The 15,219-nt window shown below is 54.6% G+C and overlaps 1 protein-coding gene across 2 annotated transcripts in view; it reads left to right on the top strand.

The window, feature by feature from the left end:
* Positions 1–15,219, top strand: part of TTC39A (tetratricopeptide repeat domain 39A) — a 42,391-nt gene that overhangs the window by 9,022 nt on the left and 18,150 nt on the right. For both annotated transcript variants that reach the window (XM_032634445.1, XM_032634435.1), the window contains exons 3-8: positions 6,400–6,531; positions 7,397–7,473; positions 8,750–8,817; positions 11,219–11,283; positions 13,342–13,441; positions 14,784–14,849. In XM_032634445.1, the coding sequence (XP_032490336.1) occupies positions 6,400–6,531; positions 7,397–7,473; positions 8,750–8,817; positions 11,219–11,283; positions 13,342–13,441; positions 14,784–14,849 (508 nt within the window). The remainder of the gene's footprint in view (positions 1–6,399; positions 6,532–7,396; positions 7,474–8,749; positions 8,818–11,218; positions 11,284–13,341; positions 13,442–14,783; positions 14,850–15,219) is intronic.

Here is a 15,219-nt window from a genome sequence, read left to right as displayed (position 1 = left end):
TCTTCATTACGGTGTGCGGGCTTCTCATTGCAGTGGCTTCACTTGTTGCCGAGCACAGGCTCTAGGCGCGCGGGCTTCAGTAGTTGCAGCACACGGACTCAGTAGTTGTGGCTCGTGGGCCCTAGACCACAGGCTCAGTATTGTGGCACACGGGCTTAGTTACTCCGTGGCATGTGGAATCTTCCCAGACCAGGGCTCGAACCCATGTCCCCAGGTTAGCAGGCGGATTCCCAACCACTGCGTCAACGGGGAAGTCCTCTTGGTATTTTTTTATTCGGAAACTGAGTTCTAGGAAATTCTCTCGTATGATCCTTCCACGTTCTGTTTCCCTTTCCTGGGCTTTGTTTAAGGCAGGTATTGGACTTCCTGGATCAGTCCTCTTCTAAGATATTTATCCGCACACCACCCCCCCTCGCATTTCTTTATCTTTTTTCCTCTGATTTATGGGAGAGTTCCTCAACCTTATCATTAAATCCACTGACTTTTCTTTCTTGTGTGTAATCATATGATTAATTCCCTAGTACTCTTCAGTGTTCTCTGAATGTTCCTTTTTTCCTAAAACATCTTATTCTTTGTTTATGAGTGCACTGTGTTCTTTATATGTATATTTAAAAATATGAGTGTCCTGAGGATAGGACCTGGCATGTAGCAAGCCCTCTAATAAGTATTTATTGTTGTTATTACTATTATCACAGAATATTATCTCTTTTAAAAGTATTTTATTCTTTCCCTGCATAATCTTGGCTTTCTCCAGGTTTCCTTTTTCTGTGTAATGGGGGGAGTACTCTCCTCATGGTAGGGCGGGGGGCGCTACCCTGAAATGCCCGATGGTCCCTGGCTGGCTGTCTGGTCGTATTTAAGAGCACATTCACTCAAAGGCCAACTGGAAGGTCTGGACCAAGAAGCCTTGTAATTGGTGGGATCAGCTTTTGGATGATCTGGCAGAGAGCGGGCCCCAGATGTTAGCTTTTCCAGAGAAGAATCCTCCATTCCTCAGTCTGGACAGAGAGCCCCTGGCTGCCTGAGTTCCGAGACTGGGATAGGGGTGAGGGGCCAGGGGTCTAATCAGGTCTGCTGCCTACTTGCCCGATCCCCTCTTTGCAGCTCTAGGTTGTCCTCTGCCACGACTGGTTCCCCCAGGTCCCCAGGGAAGAAAGCAAGTGCTGGGGTAGGGGGATGGCTTTCCCCAAGCCTCAAGCCAGGCCTGTTCAGTTTCTCTAGACCTGACTGACCCATTGATCTCCTGTCTGGGGTCAGTGGCCCAGCTTCTGAGCGGGGCAGCTCCAGGGCTTGGTGGTCCTGCGTCGTACGGTAGTCCCTCCGCGAGCAGTCCTCACACCTCATCCCCACCCTCTGGGGGGATCCGGCTTGAGGTACGGCAGGGCCGGGTCTGCTCGGGAGTGGGGCCGCTGCCTGAGGCAGGCCAGGCCCCATCTTGCCCCATCACCGAACATCCAGGCTCCCCTCCCAGTGCTTTAGGGAGGCTCCCCGGCTCCCCTTCCCTCCTGGTCACTACCCGTCCCGAAGTGGCTCCTCTCTGCCACTGCCCCCTCAACGCCCTCCTCCCGCCCTCGGCCCCCTCCTCGCTGAGGGGCTGCCTCACCTTCCCTCACCTCAGGAGGGCCCTCTACTAGGGGTCCTGCGACTCAGGCCCCCGAGAGGCAACGCCTGCCCTGAAGGAAGCACCACAGAGAGAACAGGCTTCCTGTGAGGCCACCGTTCATCTCACACGTGAGACACTGTAACCTCTCTTTCTCTTGACTCCTGCCCCATTCCGGAAAAGGGTCTTTGCTTTCTTTTGAGTTGAAGCGCTTCCTCCCCAAACAGTGGATGTCATGAGCACACTCCCCGTCCCTTCTTGTGACAACCAAATAATGTTTCCAGAAATTGCTAGCTGTCAGGGGAGGGGTGGGCAGATTCTGTAAAAATACCTCCCCATCTCTGTTAAGAACCACTGGTCTAGATAAAATAATTCTTGCTCAAAAATGGTCTCCTCTCCCCATTCACAGCCACTGAAGCTGTGAAGGATGCTGGGGGTCAGTGTCATCCACTGGCTCCCCATAGCACGCGTGGTGTCTCGTTTCACTGCCACCCACACTTTGCCCTCGGGGAGTAACTGGGCTCTCCAAGCCTTCCCCCCACCCCAGCTTCTGCTTTCCCTTTTTCACTTCTTTCTTTTTTCTTTCCCCCAAACTAACACCAGAACCTGCATGTTATACTACTTTGTTGTTTGTTTTACAGCAGGTTCTTATTAATTATCTGTTTTATACAGATTGGTGTATATATGTCACCATATATACACCATTTGCTTTCCCTTTTTCACTTCTTTGAGTAGCTTCTGGTTTATTTTACTTCACGCTGTGTGTGTCCCTGAGCACTGTCTCTGGAACATGGTAGCTACACTACTCATTTGATGAAAAAAATGGTCATGGTTGATAAGCAGCAGGACCAGAGGGCACATCCAACCCCATTCAGCTCCACGACCCACACTTTGCCTCCTGGGCCATCCTGGATCTCAAGCAGGTGGAGTTTCCCTGGCACAGAAGGCCTCACACGTGCCGCGTCTTCCAGGAGGGAGGGAAGGAGGTAGAACAGGTGTGTGGGGCCGAGGGAGGGTGGTGTGCGCCTGCACTGTCCCGGATCCCTCCGGGGGAGGAAGCAAAGTCCCCTGCTGAGAAGAAGGGGCCAGGCTGGTGCTGGGCTGGGGAGGTGGCAGGGACTGGGCAGAAGTTCACGAGTGGCACGATGGGCCGAGGCTGGGGGCCCCCGCTTAGAGCGTGCCCGTCCGTGTGGCTGGCGGCTTCCTCCTGCCTCGCTCAGTGGCAGCGCCGCGGAGAAACTAGGCGGTCGCGCGGCTCCTAACCAGGGCAGCAGGAGTTGGCAGGCCAGCAGTGAGGGTTTTGACAAGAGAGTGGCTGGTATGAGGAAGCTCAGCTAGGGGGTCAGGGAGAGAGGACAGGCTGGAGGTGGGGGGATGGCGCAGTGGGAGTGACTGGAGAGAGCGCACAGGCGGCAGGTGGGGAGTCTGTGGCTGGGAGGGTGGGTGGTATCGTGCAGGACTCCAGAAGCAGAGCTGGCCTCTGGGCTGACGGGGAGGTCAAGGTGTGACCCATGGGACGGGGCAGTTGGGCGCCTGGGGCCCGTTCACTCGGCAGCACCTCAGGAGTGCCCTCTTGTGGCCGGCGGTGGGCCGGGTGCTGGGGCTGCAGTACCGAGCGGGGCGTGGGCCCTTCTCAGGGTTCCTCACGGCACCAAGTGAAACAAGTAATAATGGCTTTAGGACCAGCCACATACCTTCCGGGGTGCACTGCAACGTGAAAATGTGGAATTCTTTGTTCAAAAATTATTAAGGGTTTCAAGACGGTGACAGCAGAGCATTAAACCAAGCATGGAGTCCCGTGTGACTGCACAGATCGCACACCTGTGTTCAGCCAGCCCCGGAAGTCTTCCCGGAGGAAGTGACATTTAAGTTGAGAGAGGTTGGACGAGAAGGAGTCAGCCAGATGGAGAGGGCATTTCCAGGCAGAGGAACAGCCGGTGCCAAGGCCTGGCAGTGAACAAGGGTCTAGTGTATTTGAGGAAGACAGATAGTCAGCCTGGCTGGGGTGGGGAGAGCTGGAGATGGTCCCAGAAGGGAGAGGGCAGGGTGATGGAAGGTGGACTGGGGATATGAGTCCCCCAGAAGGTGGTTGGGCTGGAGAGGAGGGCAGCGAGGTGGGTCTGAGAGGCGTGGGGGGATTTCATGAGGGTGAAGGAAAGTGGCTTGGAGGCAGGGGGTCTGTCTCTGAGACAGGCTGCAGGGGGGCATCCTCGCCCAGAGAGGTCCTCGGGAAGTAAGGCCTTAGGCTGTGACTGCAGGGGTGTCCCCAGGAAACAGCAGTGGGGTTTGGGTCAGAGTCAGTCGTCCTGATGGTGAGGACAGGATGGCTGATGAGTAGCTGACAAGGGCCTGCGCCTGGCTACTGGCAGAGGAGGGAAGGGCTGGAGGCCGCTGGGCTTAGTAGACCTTCAGGTGGCCAAGGAGTCCCCAGTCCCAACACCCTGCTCTTCCGATGGCTCTTCCAGTGCCCTCCCCATCTTGACAGCTGGTCTAGGCCTGGCAGGTGAGACCCCATTGGGCATCATGTCCTAGAGGTGGGTCTAGCTCAGAGGTGAGGGGATCGTTGCTTCTAGGGGTCTGGTCACCATATGTACAACAAGGACTTTGTGGAGTGCAGACTAAATTTGGGGTGCCTGAGGTCTGGGGGGTTGTTATACCTCTGTGCCCTGAATCCCAGTCCAGACCAGAGTTGGGGGCTTCCACGTCATGGGCTGAGGAGGGGCTAGGATTCCCAGCTGCAGGTGCCTGTCGGGGCCTTGGGCCTCAGACTAGAAATTCCATTTCGCTTGCCAGCTGCCTAGGAGGGGCTCTCCCCCCTACTGGGCTGGGCAGGTGTGGCTGAGTCTGGGCCTGGGACCTGGGGGCGAGGAGGATGAGAGTTGGAGAGGCCTGGGGAAAGGGGATTATCTGGGAGGTGGGTCTGTGTGCTGCCCGGGAAACCCTTCCTCAGGGAGAAAGTTTTTATGTAGGGCAATGACCCTTGACCCTGGCAGGACACAGAGGGACTCAGACTCACATTCATTGAACATCGGTGTTATGGCCCTGGCCTGGGCACCCTACTTAAGCCACCCAAGGTCCTGGGAGAGAAGGGTTATTGTATCCATTTTACAGAGGAAAAGCCTGAGGCTCAGAGAGGCTACAAGACTCACGAGGATCACACAGCTGGTGACTAGCGAGGCCAGGATTCCAACCGGTGTCTGAGGGACTCTGAAGCCTGAGTTCTGTAACCCCCCTGCAGACTGTGGCCTCCTTTCCACAAGCCACTGCCCTCAGATAAGCAGTTCTAGCAGAGACCTGGGAGGTGTCCCAACAGCTGCCAGGACTGGTCTCCTTCATGAACCTTTGACTTCCAAGGATAATATCACCTGAGAATCACCCAGAAGTAAAAAAGCAACTTAATTTACAGAGGTGCTTTATGAATGAGGAACAGGTGAAGTCTTACGATAGAATAGATGGTCTATAAACCTTAGTCATCTTCTCTCTCCCCTGAAGTTCCCAGCATAAGCCTGGCACTGAGGAGTTTGGAAAATAATTAACAAGGGGGTGTAGGGAAGGGAGCAAAAATTCGCTGCAGCATCTACCGTGTGCCAGGCAAGGGTAATCCCCAGCCAGACCCACATGGACTCGGGTGGGCCAGCATTATTGTCCCCATTTTGCAGAAGCATAAGTCAAGGCCCAGATACATTGTGACTTCCCCATGTACAGAGGAGGACCGGCATTGGTTCCATCCTTCCTTGCCTGTTGCTCTCTGCGTGTGTTAGACTAAATGCCACCCCTCTTCCCCCAACAGCCTTTAGATGCAAGGTCTGGGGCTGTGGCGGAGCCGGGAGACAGGACGGGGAGGCTTCCTGAGACCGGCTCGCTCAGCCCTGTCACGTTGGTGCTGAGTCAGAGATAAATCTCACACAAGTGCTGTCCTTGAGGAGCCCACAGTCTGGGAGAGAGCTGAGCCTCGGCTGATATAAGTTCAGTGTGACCTGTGCCTCAGTTATAGACACATACTCCCTTTGGGAGGGAGCCCTGGATTCCCAGTGGCCTTTGAGGCATTTGAGGGCCTTGACAGATGAGTCAGGGGATGCGGGGGTAGGGGATGGGCATTTCAGGCTGAGGGAACAGCAAAGGCCTGCAGGAGGGAAGATGTGGGCTTTTCTCGAGGAGAGTGTGTGTGGTTCAGTGTGGTATAGTCTTGAATGTGACCAGATGGTGGGTCAGAAGCAGAAGTGATACGAGGGCTGGGCTGGAGAGGTGGGCAGGGCCTGTGATGGTGGCGCCTCGGGATGTGGAAGTCACGGGAGGGCTCAGCCAGAGAGCAACAGGATCAGATGATGGGGTGGGGAGAGGCAGGAGGTGGCGAGGTCAGTGAGGTCCAGGGAGCAAGGATGGGCAAGCCCGAGGTGGGGCTTGAGGAGAGAAGAGACCCCACAGACAGGACCTGCGGTAGGCGGGGCAGCAGGTGAGAGGCAGGCCCTGGCGCAGGGGAGTACCACCTCAGGCCAACACACTGCGGAGCTCTTTCGGAGTCCTCACGGCAGCCTTGCTGCTGCCGTCCATATGGAATGGGTGAGAAACCGAGGCTCAGATTTGGAGTCACGTAGAGCCACTCAGCAGGAAGAAGAGATGCTGGGATCCGAGGCCACCTGAGTAGCAATGGAAGGGTCAGCCCTTGGCGAGACCCTTCCCCTCTCTGGACCTGTGTTTCCTCCCATGCGGGATGGGGGAGGGAACGATGGGTGATGACACAGGGTCAGCTACCTTGGAGTTCTAGGAGTTTATGCTCTCGTGTCCCTTCTCTCTGGCAGAACCAAGGAGAGCATGTACCACTCACTGACGTATGCCACCATCCTGGAGATGCAGGCCATGATGACCTTTGACCCCCAGGACATCCTACTTGCTGGCAACATGTTGAAGGAGGCCCAGTCGCTCTGTCAGAGGTCGCGGCCGGGGGTGTGGACAGGGATGAGGGGTTGTGAGGCCCATCCTTCTGTCACCTTGGCCTATCCCCGTGCCTAACATGCCACTATTAGTCCTACTCCTTTTGGCTAAGAAAAGGGGTCCCCAAGTGCTAAAACCCATCCCTGTTAGCACTGCCTCAGGAGCTGTGTTGTCTGAGCCAGTCACGGAGGGCTTCCAGGGGCCAGGCTGGCTTGGGAGAAGACAAATCCTGGCTGTGTCACATAATAACTCGCTGACCTTGGGCAAGCCCCTTTCTGGTCTGAACTTTCCTCATCTGTGAAATGGGTGTGATGACAGGGTGGTTGTGGGGACTGAATGAAGACTTCGGTTACGGGACCTGGTGCATAGTTTGTGTTCAGTACACGTTAACTGCCTGTACGCGTGAACGAATAGACCCTCAGTGGGACACACCCCTGCCTGCCCTAGGCCAGGCCCTGTGCTGGGCACTAGCCACCCAGGGAATCATCAGACCCCGGCCCCTCTGACGCCTGAACTGCCTGATCGGGGAGACAGGCACAGACAGTAACATCCCAGCCCGATGCAGGGAGGCTCATGGGGTCGTGGGGGTCCAGCTGGAGGAGCAGGAAAGGCATCCTGGAGGAGGTGATGCCAGAGCTGGGTCCTGTAGGGTGACTAGGAACTGGCCAGGGTAGAGCGGGCGGGGGAGGGGGCTCCATGCAGAGGCAACAGCAGGGGCAAGGGTGTGAGAAGGCCTGGACTGGGGGGAGTTGCCAGGAGTTTAGTGTGTGGAGTCCTACGGGAGGGGCAGGAGATGCTGTTGGAGGCACACGGGCCCCTTGCTCACCCTCCCTGAATGACCTGAGATCCCATTTTCCTCTTCAGGCACCGGAGGAAGTCCTCTGTAACAGATTCCTTCAACAGCCTGTTGCACCGCCCCACTATGGACCAATTCACGGAAGGTGTGGCATCTGGGATGTCCTCTCAACTCTGCTGATGCCAGGCAGCCCGGTTCCAGGCCCAGGAAGGGGTGGGAAGGGACAGGTGTCCTCCCAGTTGTCACCCAGGGGGCCGGTCCCTGCCCTAGACACTGGGACACAGATGGGTCAGACCTGGGGCCTTTTGAGGACTGGTCTCAGGTGGCGGGGGTGGGGGTGGGGTGGTGAGGGCGGGGGAGCAGGTGAGACTCACTTACCTGACAGTATTACCTGCTGGAAATTGGGTAAGAAAATGCTGTCACAAGGTCCATGCACTTTGCTCCTCAGGCCAGTGTGGGCTTAGGACTGTGTGTGCAGTTAGGTTTACTGGTTTAATTATCTTAGTGATCTCACGTGCTCCTGCGGGGAATGTGGTCCTAGAGGCTGACACACTGAGATGAAACAGCTGGGGGCCGTGGAAGAGAAGGTCTGGGCCGCCAGAGCCATGTGGCATCTTTGTGCCATGACCACATGTGGCAGTCCTGGAGACAGCAGCAGCCAACCATAAGCAATTTGGGGCCCTTTAGGGCAGGGGCGAATGGCCCTCCCCACCTCGAGAGCCCTTTGAAGGTTCCAGTGTGAAACAGTGCTTATGATGGTGCCACTCTCTCCTTCCTACCTTCCATGGCTCCCTGCTGCCCACAGGACCAAATCTGCAGGCCTCCACCAGTGTTTAAGACCCTTTACAGCCAGACTTCTGCCCCTCATCTTTCCCTGTCCCCTAAATCTCTCCCTGCTCCACCCCATTTCAACCTTCTGTGGCTCAGCTGTCCCCCAGGCACCTGAGTTGTTTGGCTTTCCTGGGCCTCTGCCGAGAAAGCTCTTCCTGCCTCATCCTTCCATCCCATGTTCAACTCAAATAGCCCAACTCAGGTGTCTTCTTCTGGAAGTCTTTCCTGACTCCTCGGGCTGTGTTTGTTCTCCTTCCTTACTCCTGCAGCCTGCGGCTTCCCTGGGTTTATCCATTCATCCCAGCACTGTAGGGGTGTTGGTGCACAGCACCTACAGTGACGCCCGGAGGACAAGAGAACAAGGCCCAGGGCCCTGTGCTGACGTTTTCGGGGGTGGGGTCGGGGGTGTGAGCTAATTCAGGGCAATGGTGCCTGCCACCAGGGAACCTGGTGAGGGGGATTCGGGAGGTGGCAGGCAGGTGCTGACTCAGGCTCCCTTTGCCTTTTGGGAAGTGGGATGAGGAGGATTTGGCTCAAGCCTCCTGCCAAGAGTCCCAGGAGGCCGCAGGGCTTTGGTTTTCTCCCTGCAGTGGAAATCCACGCTGAGGTCTGCTACGCAGAGTGCCTGCTGCAGAGAGCAGCCCTGACCTTCCTGCAGGTAGGAACCCTCTTCTTGTGCAAGCAGCCTGGGGGTTTCAGAAGATGGATCACCACGTCTTAGCATGAAGAGTCTAGATCAGCCATGCCCAGCCCCCTTGGGGTTGAGGCAAGGACTGAGGCTCCGTCACCCCAACACTCCTGGTCCTGGGCAGGCTCAGTGGCAGAGGTGATGGGCCCTACCCCTCCACATGGAGCACACGCGTTCCCACCCACTACCAGGATGTGCTTCCACCTCGTGACTGCTGCTTCCCTGCTGTTTTCATGTCACGGGGGCGACACTGCTTTACGTTTGATTCATTCAGCAGACTAGTCTGAATGAATCAAACATGATTCATTCAAGAACTTGACTTGTAGAACCTGCAACATACCAGGCTTTGTATGTACATCACAGGCATGTTGTTTTTACATACCTTGTACACATTGCATGTTTGTTGTTTTTTTTTTAAGATGTCGGGGGTAGGAGTTTATTAATTTATTTATTTTTGCTGTGTTGGGTCTTCGTTTCTGTGCGAGGGCTTTCTGTAGTTGTGGCAAGCGGGGGCCACTCTTCATCGCGGTGCGCGGGCCTCTCACTATCGCGGCCTCTCTTGTTGCGGAGCACAGGCTCCAGACGTGCAGGCTCAGTAGTTGTGGCTCGCAGGCCTAGTTGCTCCGCGGCATGTGGGATCCTCCCATACCAGGGCTCGAACCTGTGTCCCCTGCATTAGCAGGCAGACTCTCAACCACTGCGCCACCAGGGAAGCCCCTGCATGTTTGTTTTTACCTACATTTCTATGTATTATTTAATCAGCACCTCCCAGGCCTATGATGGGGAGGATTAGTGGGGGAGGAACCGCTTTCCCAGGGTCACATGGTTAGCAAATGGCAGAGCTGGGATTTGAACCAGGTCTGGCCAACTCAGAGCCTATGCTCCTCACCACAGTGGAAATTATGAGAACCATCACGTCATGATTTTACCAAAAAGCCTGGATTATAATTATAAAATATAATCGTCATGTAAATAGGTATACTGGGGTGGAGAGGCACATATAAATTTTATTGTTGGGGTACTGTTTAGTTAGTGATTTTGTTAGTGATTTTTCTGTCTTTTTGGACCTCAGATGATTAGAATTGGATTAATCTGAATTCTGCGTTAGGATTACTGTAATAATTGCACCATGACTGGCCTTTTATTTCCGTTGTTTGTTTACTCTATTATTACACATAATAATCACCCACGAACCCCCCACCCAACTGGAGAACAGAACCCTGCTGGCACATCTCCTTGCCCTCTGCCTCCCTTCCCCCAGGGGAAACCACTACCTAGAGTTTGTATTTATCATCACCCGCCCTATTTCTTTTTTTTTTTTGCGGTACGCGGGCCTCTCACTGTTGTGGCCTCTTCCATTGCAGAGCACAGGCTCTGGACGCGCAGGCTCAGCGGCCATGGCTCATGGGCCCAGCCGCTCCGCGGCATGTGGGATCTTCCCGGACCAGGGCACGAACCCATGTCCCCTGCATCGGCAGGCAGACTCTCAACCACTGTGCCACCAGGGAAGCCCCCCCACCCCATTTTTTAAAAATGGTTTTCTCGGCTTCCTATTCATGTCTGAACAGCATATTGTTATGTTTTAGTTGCCTTTGAGCTTCTTAAGGCCTCAAGCTGTGTGGGACTTGCTTTCTTCACCCAACCGTACATGGCAGTGTAATACTGCCTTCTATGAATATACCAGTTTGTTTATCCATTATCCTGCTGAAGGATATCTGGGTTGTTTCCGGTTCTTGGCTGCTATGAACAGTGATTCTGTGAGCATTCTTGAAGATGTTCATCCATTTCTCTTGGGTGTATACCTGGGAGTGGAACTGTCAGGTGGACTGTAGGTATTGGTGCTTTTTTTTTTTTGGCTGCACTGTGTGGCACGCGGGATCTTAGTTCCCCAACCAGGGTTCGAACCCGTGCCCCCTCTAGTGGAAGCACGGAGTCAACATCACTGGACCGCCAGGGAAGTCCCCAGGTACTGGCACTTTAAATTACAAAGGTGATAAATACCTGCTTGTTGTAAAAAAACACAAGCAATCAAAAAATGAATGTCTCCCTTCCTTCTCCACAGTTCCGCCACTGTTAACCGGTGGGAGCATCTCCTCCAGGCCTCTCTCCACGCACATAGTATATGTACATATGAGCCTGCTACAGGAGGTTGTGGTTGAGCCCTGGGCATTGTGGAGGTCTTGTTTGGCAAGCAAGACCCTTATCTCAAGTACCAGGGGTAGAGTGGGGAGGCCTCTGACCCCACCCGCGTGGGGCCCCTCATAAAGCTGGGCCCAGGGAGGGCCAGGCAGTATCCAGAGCTTTGTATGATCCCTCTTAAGCCTGTGGCTACCTACCCAGGCCCGGCTCTTAGCATCTCTCCCCGCTGCAGGACGAGAACATGGTGAGCTTCATCAAGGGTGGCATCAAAGTTCGAAACAGCTACCAGACCTACAAGTGAGTGGGGCTGGCCTGGGGGGCCTGAGGCCACAGCTTCTACTGCCCTGTGTCCCTCAGGCTGCTTTGTGGGAGGTAGAGGGCACTGGCTGGAGGCAGGAAACCTAGAATGCTATGTGACCTCAGATAGATTTCTGTACCCTCAGGACTTCAGTTTTCTGGAATATTATTCCCCTGGGTGTATCCGTTCATTTGGTCCCCCTGAGAGCTGACTCTGTGCCTGACCCTGAGCTAGGGGAAAACAAGGCACATGTTCTGTACAAACAGCTTGGTCTGGTGGGGGTGGGAGAAAGACACAGGAGCAGTCATTTTGAGAATAGCAGCAGGACTCCTACACATCCGTAAAGGCCCCGTCCAAATGCCGCTTTCCCCAAGGAAGCTCAAAGCCTTCCTTGAACCCTCCAGTACACAGGGATGATGCTTACATAATACACACCACCTCTCCAAACTGGGAGCTCCTCGAGAGCCAGATTATTTCCATGCCATCTCAGCACTGGACCACACGTAGGCCGTGTTTATGGAGCAAAGACTGAAGACTCAGTCCAGAGCACTTCTGCCCAATGTGGTCCCGCAATCCTTATCTACAATTCCAAAATCAGAAAAGCTCTGAAAATAATTAACCCTCCCCACTGCCCCAATTTTGGCATTGAAACTCCTTTTCCATTAAAAGTTGACTTGAATTGATTTGAGACTATCATCTTTATTTTCCCCACTTAATGTGACTATTTCCCTGCAGAGAGATGGTGAGTTTGATTTCCAGGTACTACTGGCGTATAGCACACCATGCAGTATATGGACACCACACTGCTTTGTGGGTCCTGCTGGAATTGTTCAGGGAAACCAGACTGTGTTCTGGCCCTTGTAGTCTCCCTACCAGCTGCCAGAGTGATGTTTTCAAAGCACAAACCTTGTCAGGTCAGTCAGTCCCTGCCAACTCCTGAGACCCCCTCTTGCTCTTAGAATAAAGTCCTGGGTCCTTCCGAGGCATTCCTGGGAGGTCCCCCTGTCCTCCTAGCCATAGCTCCCGTCCCACCGTGCCTCAGACATTTGGGCCTTCCCTCAGGTTTTCAAACATGCCAGATTTCTACCTCAGGGCCCTGGGACACACTGTCTTCTCTGCCAGGAACACTTTGTGCCAGGCTAACTCCTCATCACTCAGTTTTCAGCTCAGATGTCAGCTCCTTGAGGAAACCTTCCCAGAACCCCAAACTAGGCCAGGCTCCAGGGTTCCTCTTCATCCTCGCAGTGACTCGATAGGGGTCTGTCTCTAAGAGCGGGAGAGTTGTGAGGACAGCAGCTTGATGGCTTTGCTCCCTGCTGTCCTCCGGTGCTTGGCACAGAGAAACCTTAGTCCGTGTTTGCTGAGTGAATGCCCTCAAGATGCTCGTGGCCTGGAAGGGAGGCAGGTACATCTTTAAAGCCCCTGTCCTGCCCCAGACAGACTGGGATATGGACTCTGAGCTATTGGTGACCAGAAGAAAGAGCGTTGGATTCCAACCAAGAGACTCCAGGAAGACTTCCTCAAGGAGGCGGTGTTGGAGTTAACCCAGTGGTTCCCAACTGGGGGCGGTTTTTCCTCCCACGAGACGTTTGGCTATGTCTGGAGACATTTTGATTGTCATACTGGGGGAGGTTGCTGCTGGCATCTAGTGGGTAGAGGCCAGGGCTGCTGCTGAACATCCCAGGATGCACAGGACGGCCTCCCGCCCCCACCTGAACAGAGAAGTTATCCGGTTATCCAGCCTAAAATACTAGGAGTGCCGAGGTTGAGAAACTGTTCTAGACAGAATGCAGAGCACAAGCAAATGCCTAGATGTTGGACAAGGCGGGTGTGCTAGGGCTGATATAGCTGAAATTCAAGAGCAAGCAGTGTGTCATTACGATGGGAGATGGGGCTAGAAATTCCTCGAATATCAGCTCTCCGGATTGCCAGATGGTTACAGATCCACCGCCAGGGAGTTCTGAGATCACCTAGGAGTATAGGGGCAACTTGGGCCCAGCTGGAAGAGGACCCAGCCCCCCAAATGTGGCTGAAACAGGCTTTGCATCCCTCTGCAGGGAGCTAGACAGCCTCGTGCAGTCCTCACAGTACTGCAAGGGAGAGAACCACAGGCACTTTGAAGGAGGAGTGAAGCTCGGTGTGGGAGCCTTCAACCTGGTGAGTGGGCATGCCCTTCCCACATCCACAGTGTCTGGGTTCAAGATTAATCTCCCCTGCACATCCCTGCCCTACCCATGGTCTCTGCCGAGCTACTATCCTGCACCCCAGTGATGAAGCAGACACGTGGCCAGCCTGGGGGCTCACAGCTGGGGTGGAGATGGGGGCTGGCCGTGGCTCCAGAGTCCCTTCTGTGCGTTTCTTCCCAAGGCAAGTTGAAAGCTTGAAATCCACTATAGTGGCAGCGTTTACAGCACCAGAAACTGACAAACACAATATATCAGGGCCTTTTCCTCCCTGGAGGGCTGGTGGTTAAACATTGACCAGTGGCAGGGAAGGAGACAGGCCTGGAAACAGCTGACGACCCACAGGGAACAGAGAGCCAGGACTCCTTCCTGGGGGAGCCTGGGAAGGTTTCATGGAGGGGATAATATTTGAGCTGGATCTGGAAGGATCCATAAGCGGAGGACGTTTTCCAGGCAGGAAGGGCATTCTAGGCAGAGGGAACAGTGAGCTGAGGCAGGGAGGTTCAGAAGAATTGTGCCTGCTCCTGGAAGGAGGAGCTGCTCTCTGACGATTCAGACTCCTGGCCCTGGGTGGCCAGGGACTTACCCAAAAGTGTGAGTGTGGCAGGGGGTGGCTCTCTCCCCTCTAGGCAAAGCCTGTTCTGATGGGGGTCCCTACCCCTCTCTGGGTTCCAGATTCCCCCTATGTAAAATGGGAGCAGTGATCCCAGCCCAAGTGCTGGGAAATACAAGCTGCCAAGTGCATCAGATACTTTAGCAGGTTATAGCTGGACTGTCTGCGGTTCGAGAACTGGCTCCACCTCTGATGAGCTGTGGCGCCTCGGACATATCCTGTCACTTATCTGTGCCTTGTTTCTCCGTCTGTTGAAAGGGGTTAGTGATCCCTTCTTTGCAGGACTGTTCTGAGGATCAAATGCAATGACAGAGCCCCTGTTACAAAGTAGGGATTCAGTGTAATAACAATAGCTAACTGCTAGGTGCAGGCCCTATTATGTGCTTCACATATATTAATTTGATCCATCTGGTGGGGGCTATTATTATTCCTATTTTACAGATGAGGAAACTGAGGCAGAGAGAGGAAATGTAGCTGCCCGAGCCGGGAGTGGTGAGACTAGGATTTAGACGCAATCTGCTCCTAATTGTCACTCTGTAGTGCCTCTATCTGGGGAAGCTGGCTTTCAGAAACCTAGGGCCTCCTCATGGGCATTCCCGAGACAGGGCCTGCACCTCTGGGATTACCCCCAGGACTCTGGAGGCTTGGAGATTGGGAGGGTCAGCCCCCACCCCTTCACGTGTCCACCTGCCTCTTCCTGCAGACGCTGTCCATGCTTCCTACCAGGATCCTGCGGCTGCTAGAGTTCGTGGGGTTTTCAGGAAACAAGGTAACCACCTTCCTTCTGGGGATCTCAACCTGCTCAGCCCCAGGGCTGGAAGCTCAGCTGGACAGGGTGAGGCTGAGGGGCTGCGGGGCCTGAGTGCCAGTCCTGGCTTAGCCCCCCTCAGTGTGTGGCCTTGGACAAGGCTCAGACCTCTCTGGACCTCAGTCTCCTCTCCTGCAAATGAGGCCATTGATCCCTGCCAGGCCCTTCCCAGGGTAGAGAGTCTCTCGGGTAAGGGTGGGTGTGAAGAGCAGCTCCTGGGGTCCTTCAGGGGCCTGGGATCATATTCTCTGAGCCTGGCAGGTGTCGGGAAACTGGTCCTTCTCCCCTCAGAAGACCTTGAGCAAGTCCCTTCCCTTGGGACCATTTTCTG

Source organism: Phocoena sinus, chromosome 1, assembly GCF_008692025.1.
Source record: "Phocoena sinus isolate mPhoSin1 chromosome 1, mPhoSin1.pri, whole genome shotgun sequence".
NCBI lineage: Eukaryota > Metazoa > Chordata > Mammalia > Artiodactyla > Phocoenidae > Phocoena > Phocoena sinus.
Note: the sequence above shows the minus strand (reverse complement) of the source record. Positions and strands in the feature narration are given on the sequence as shown.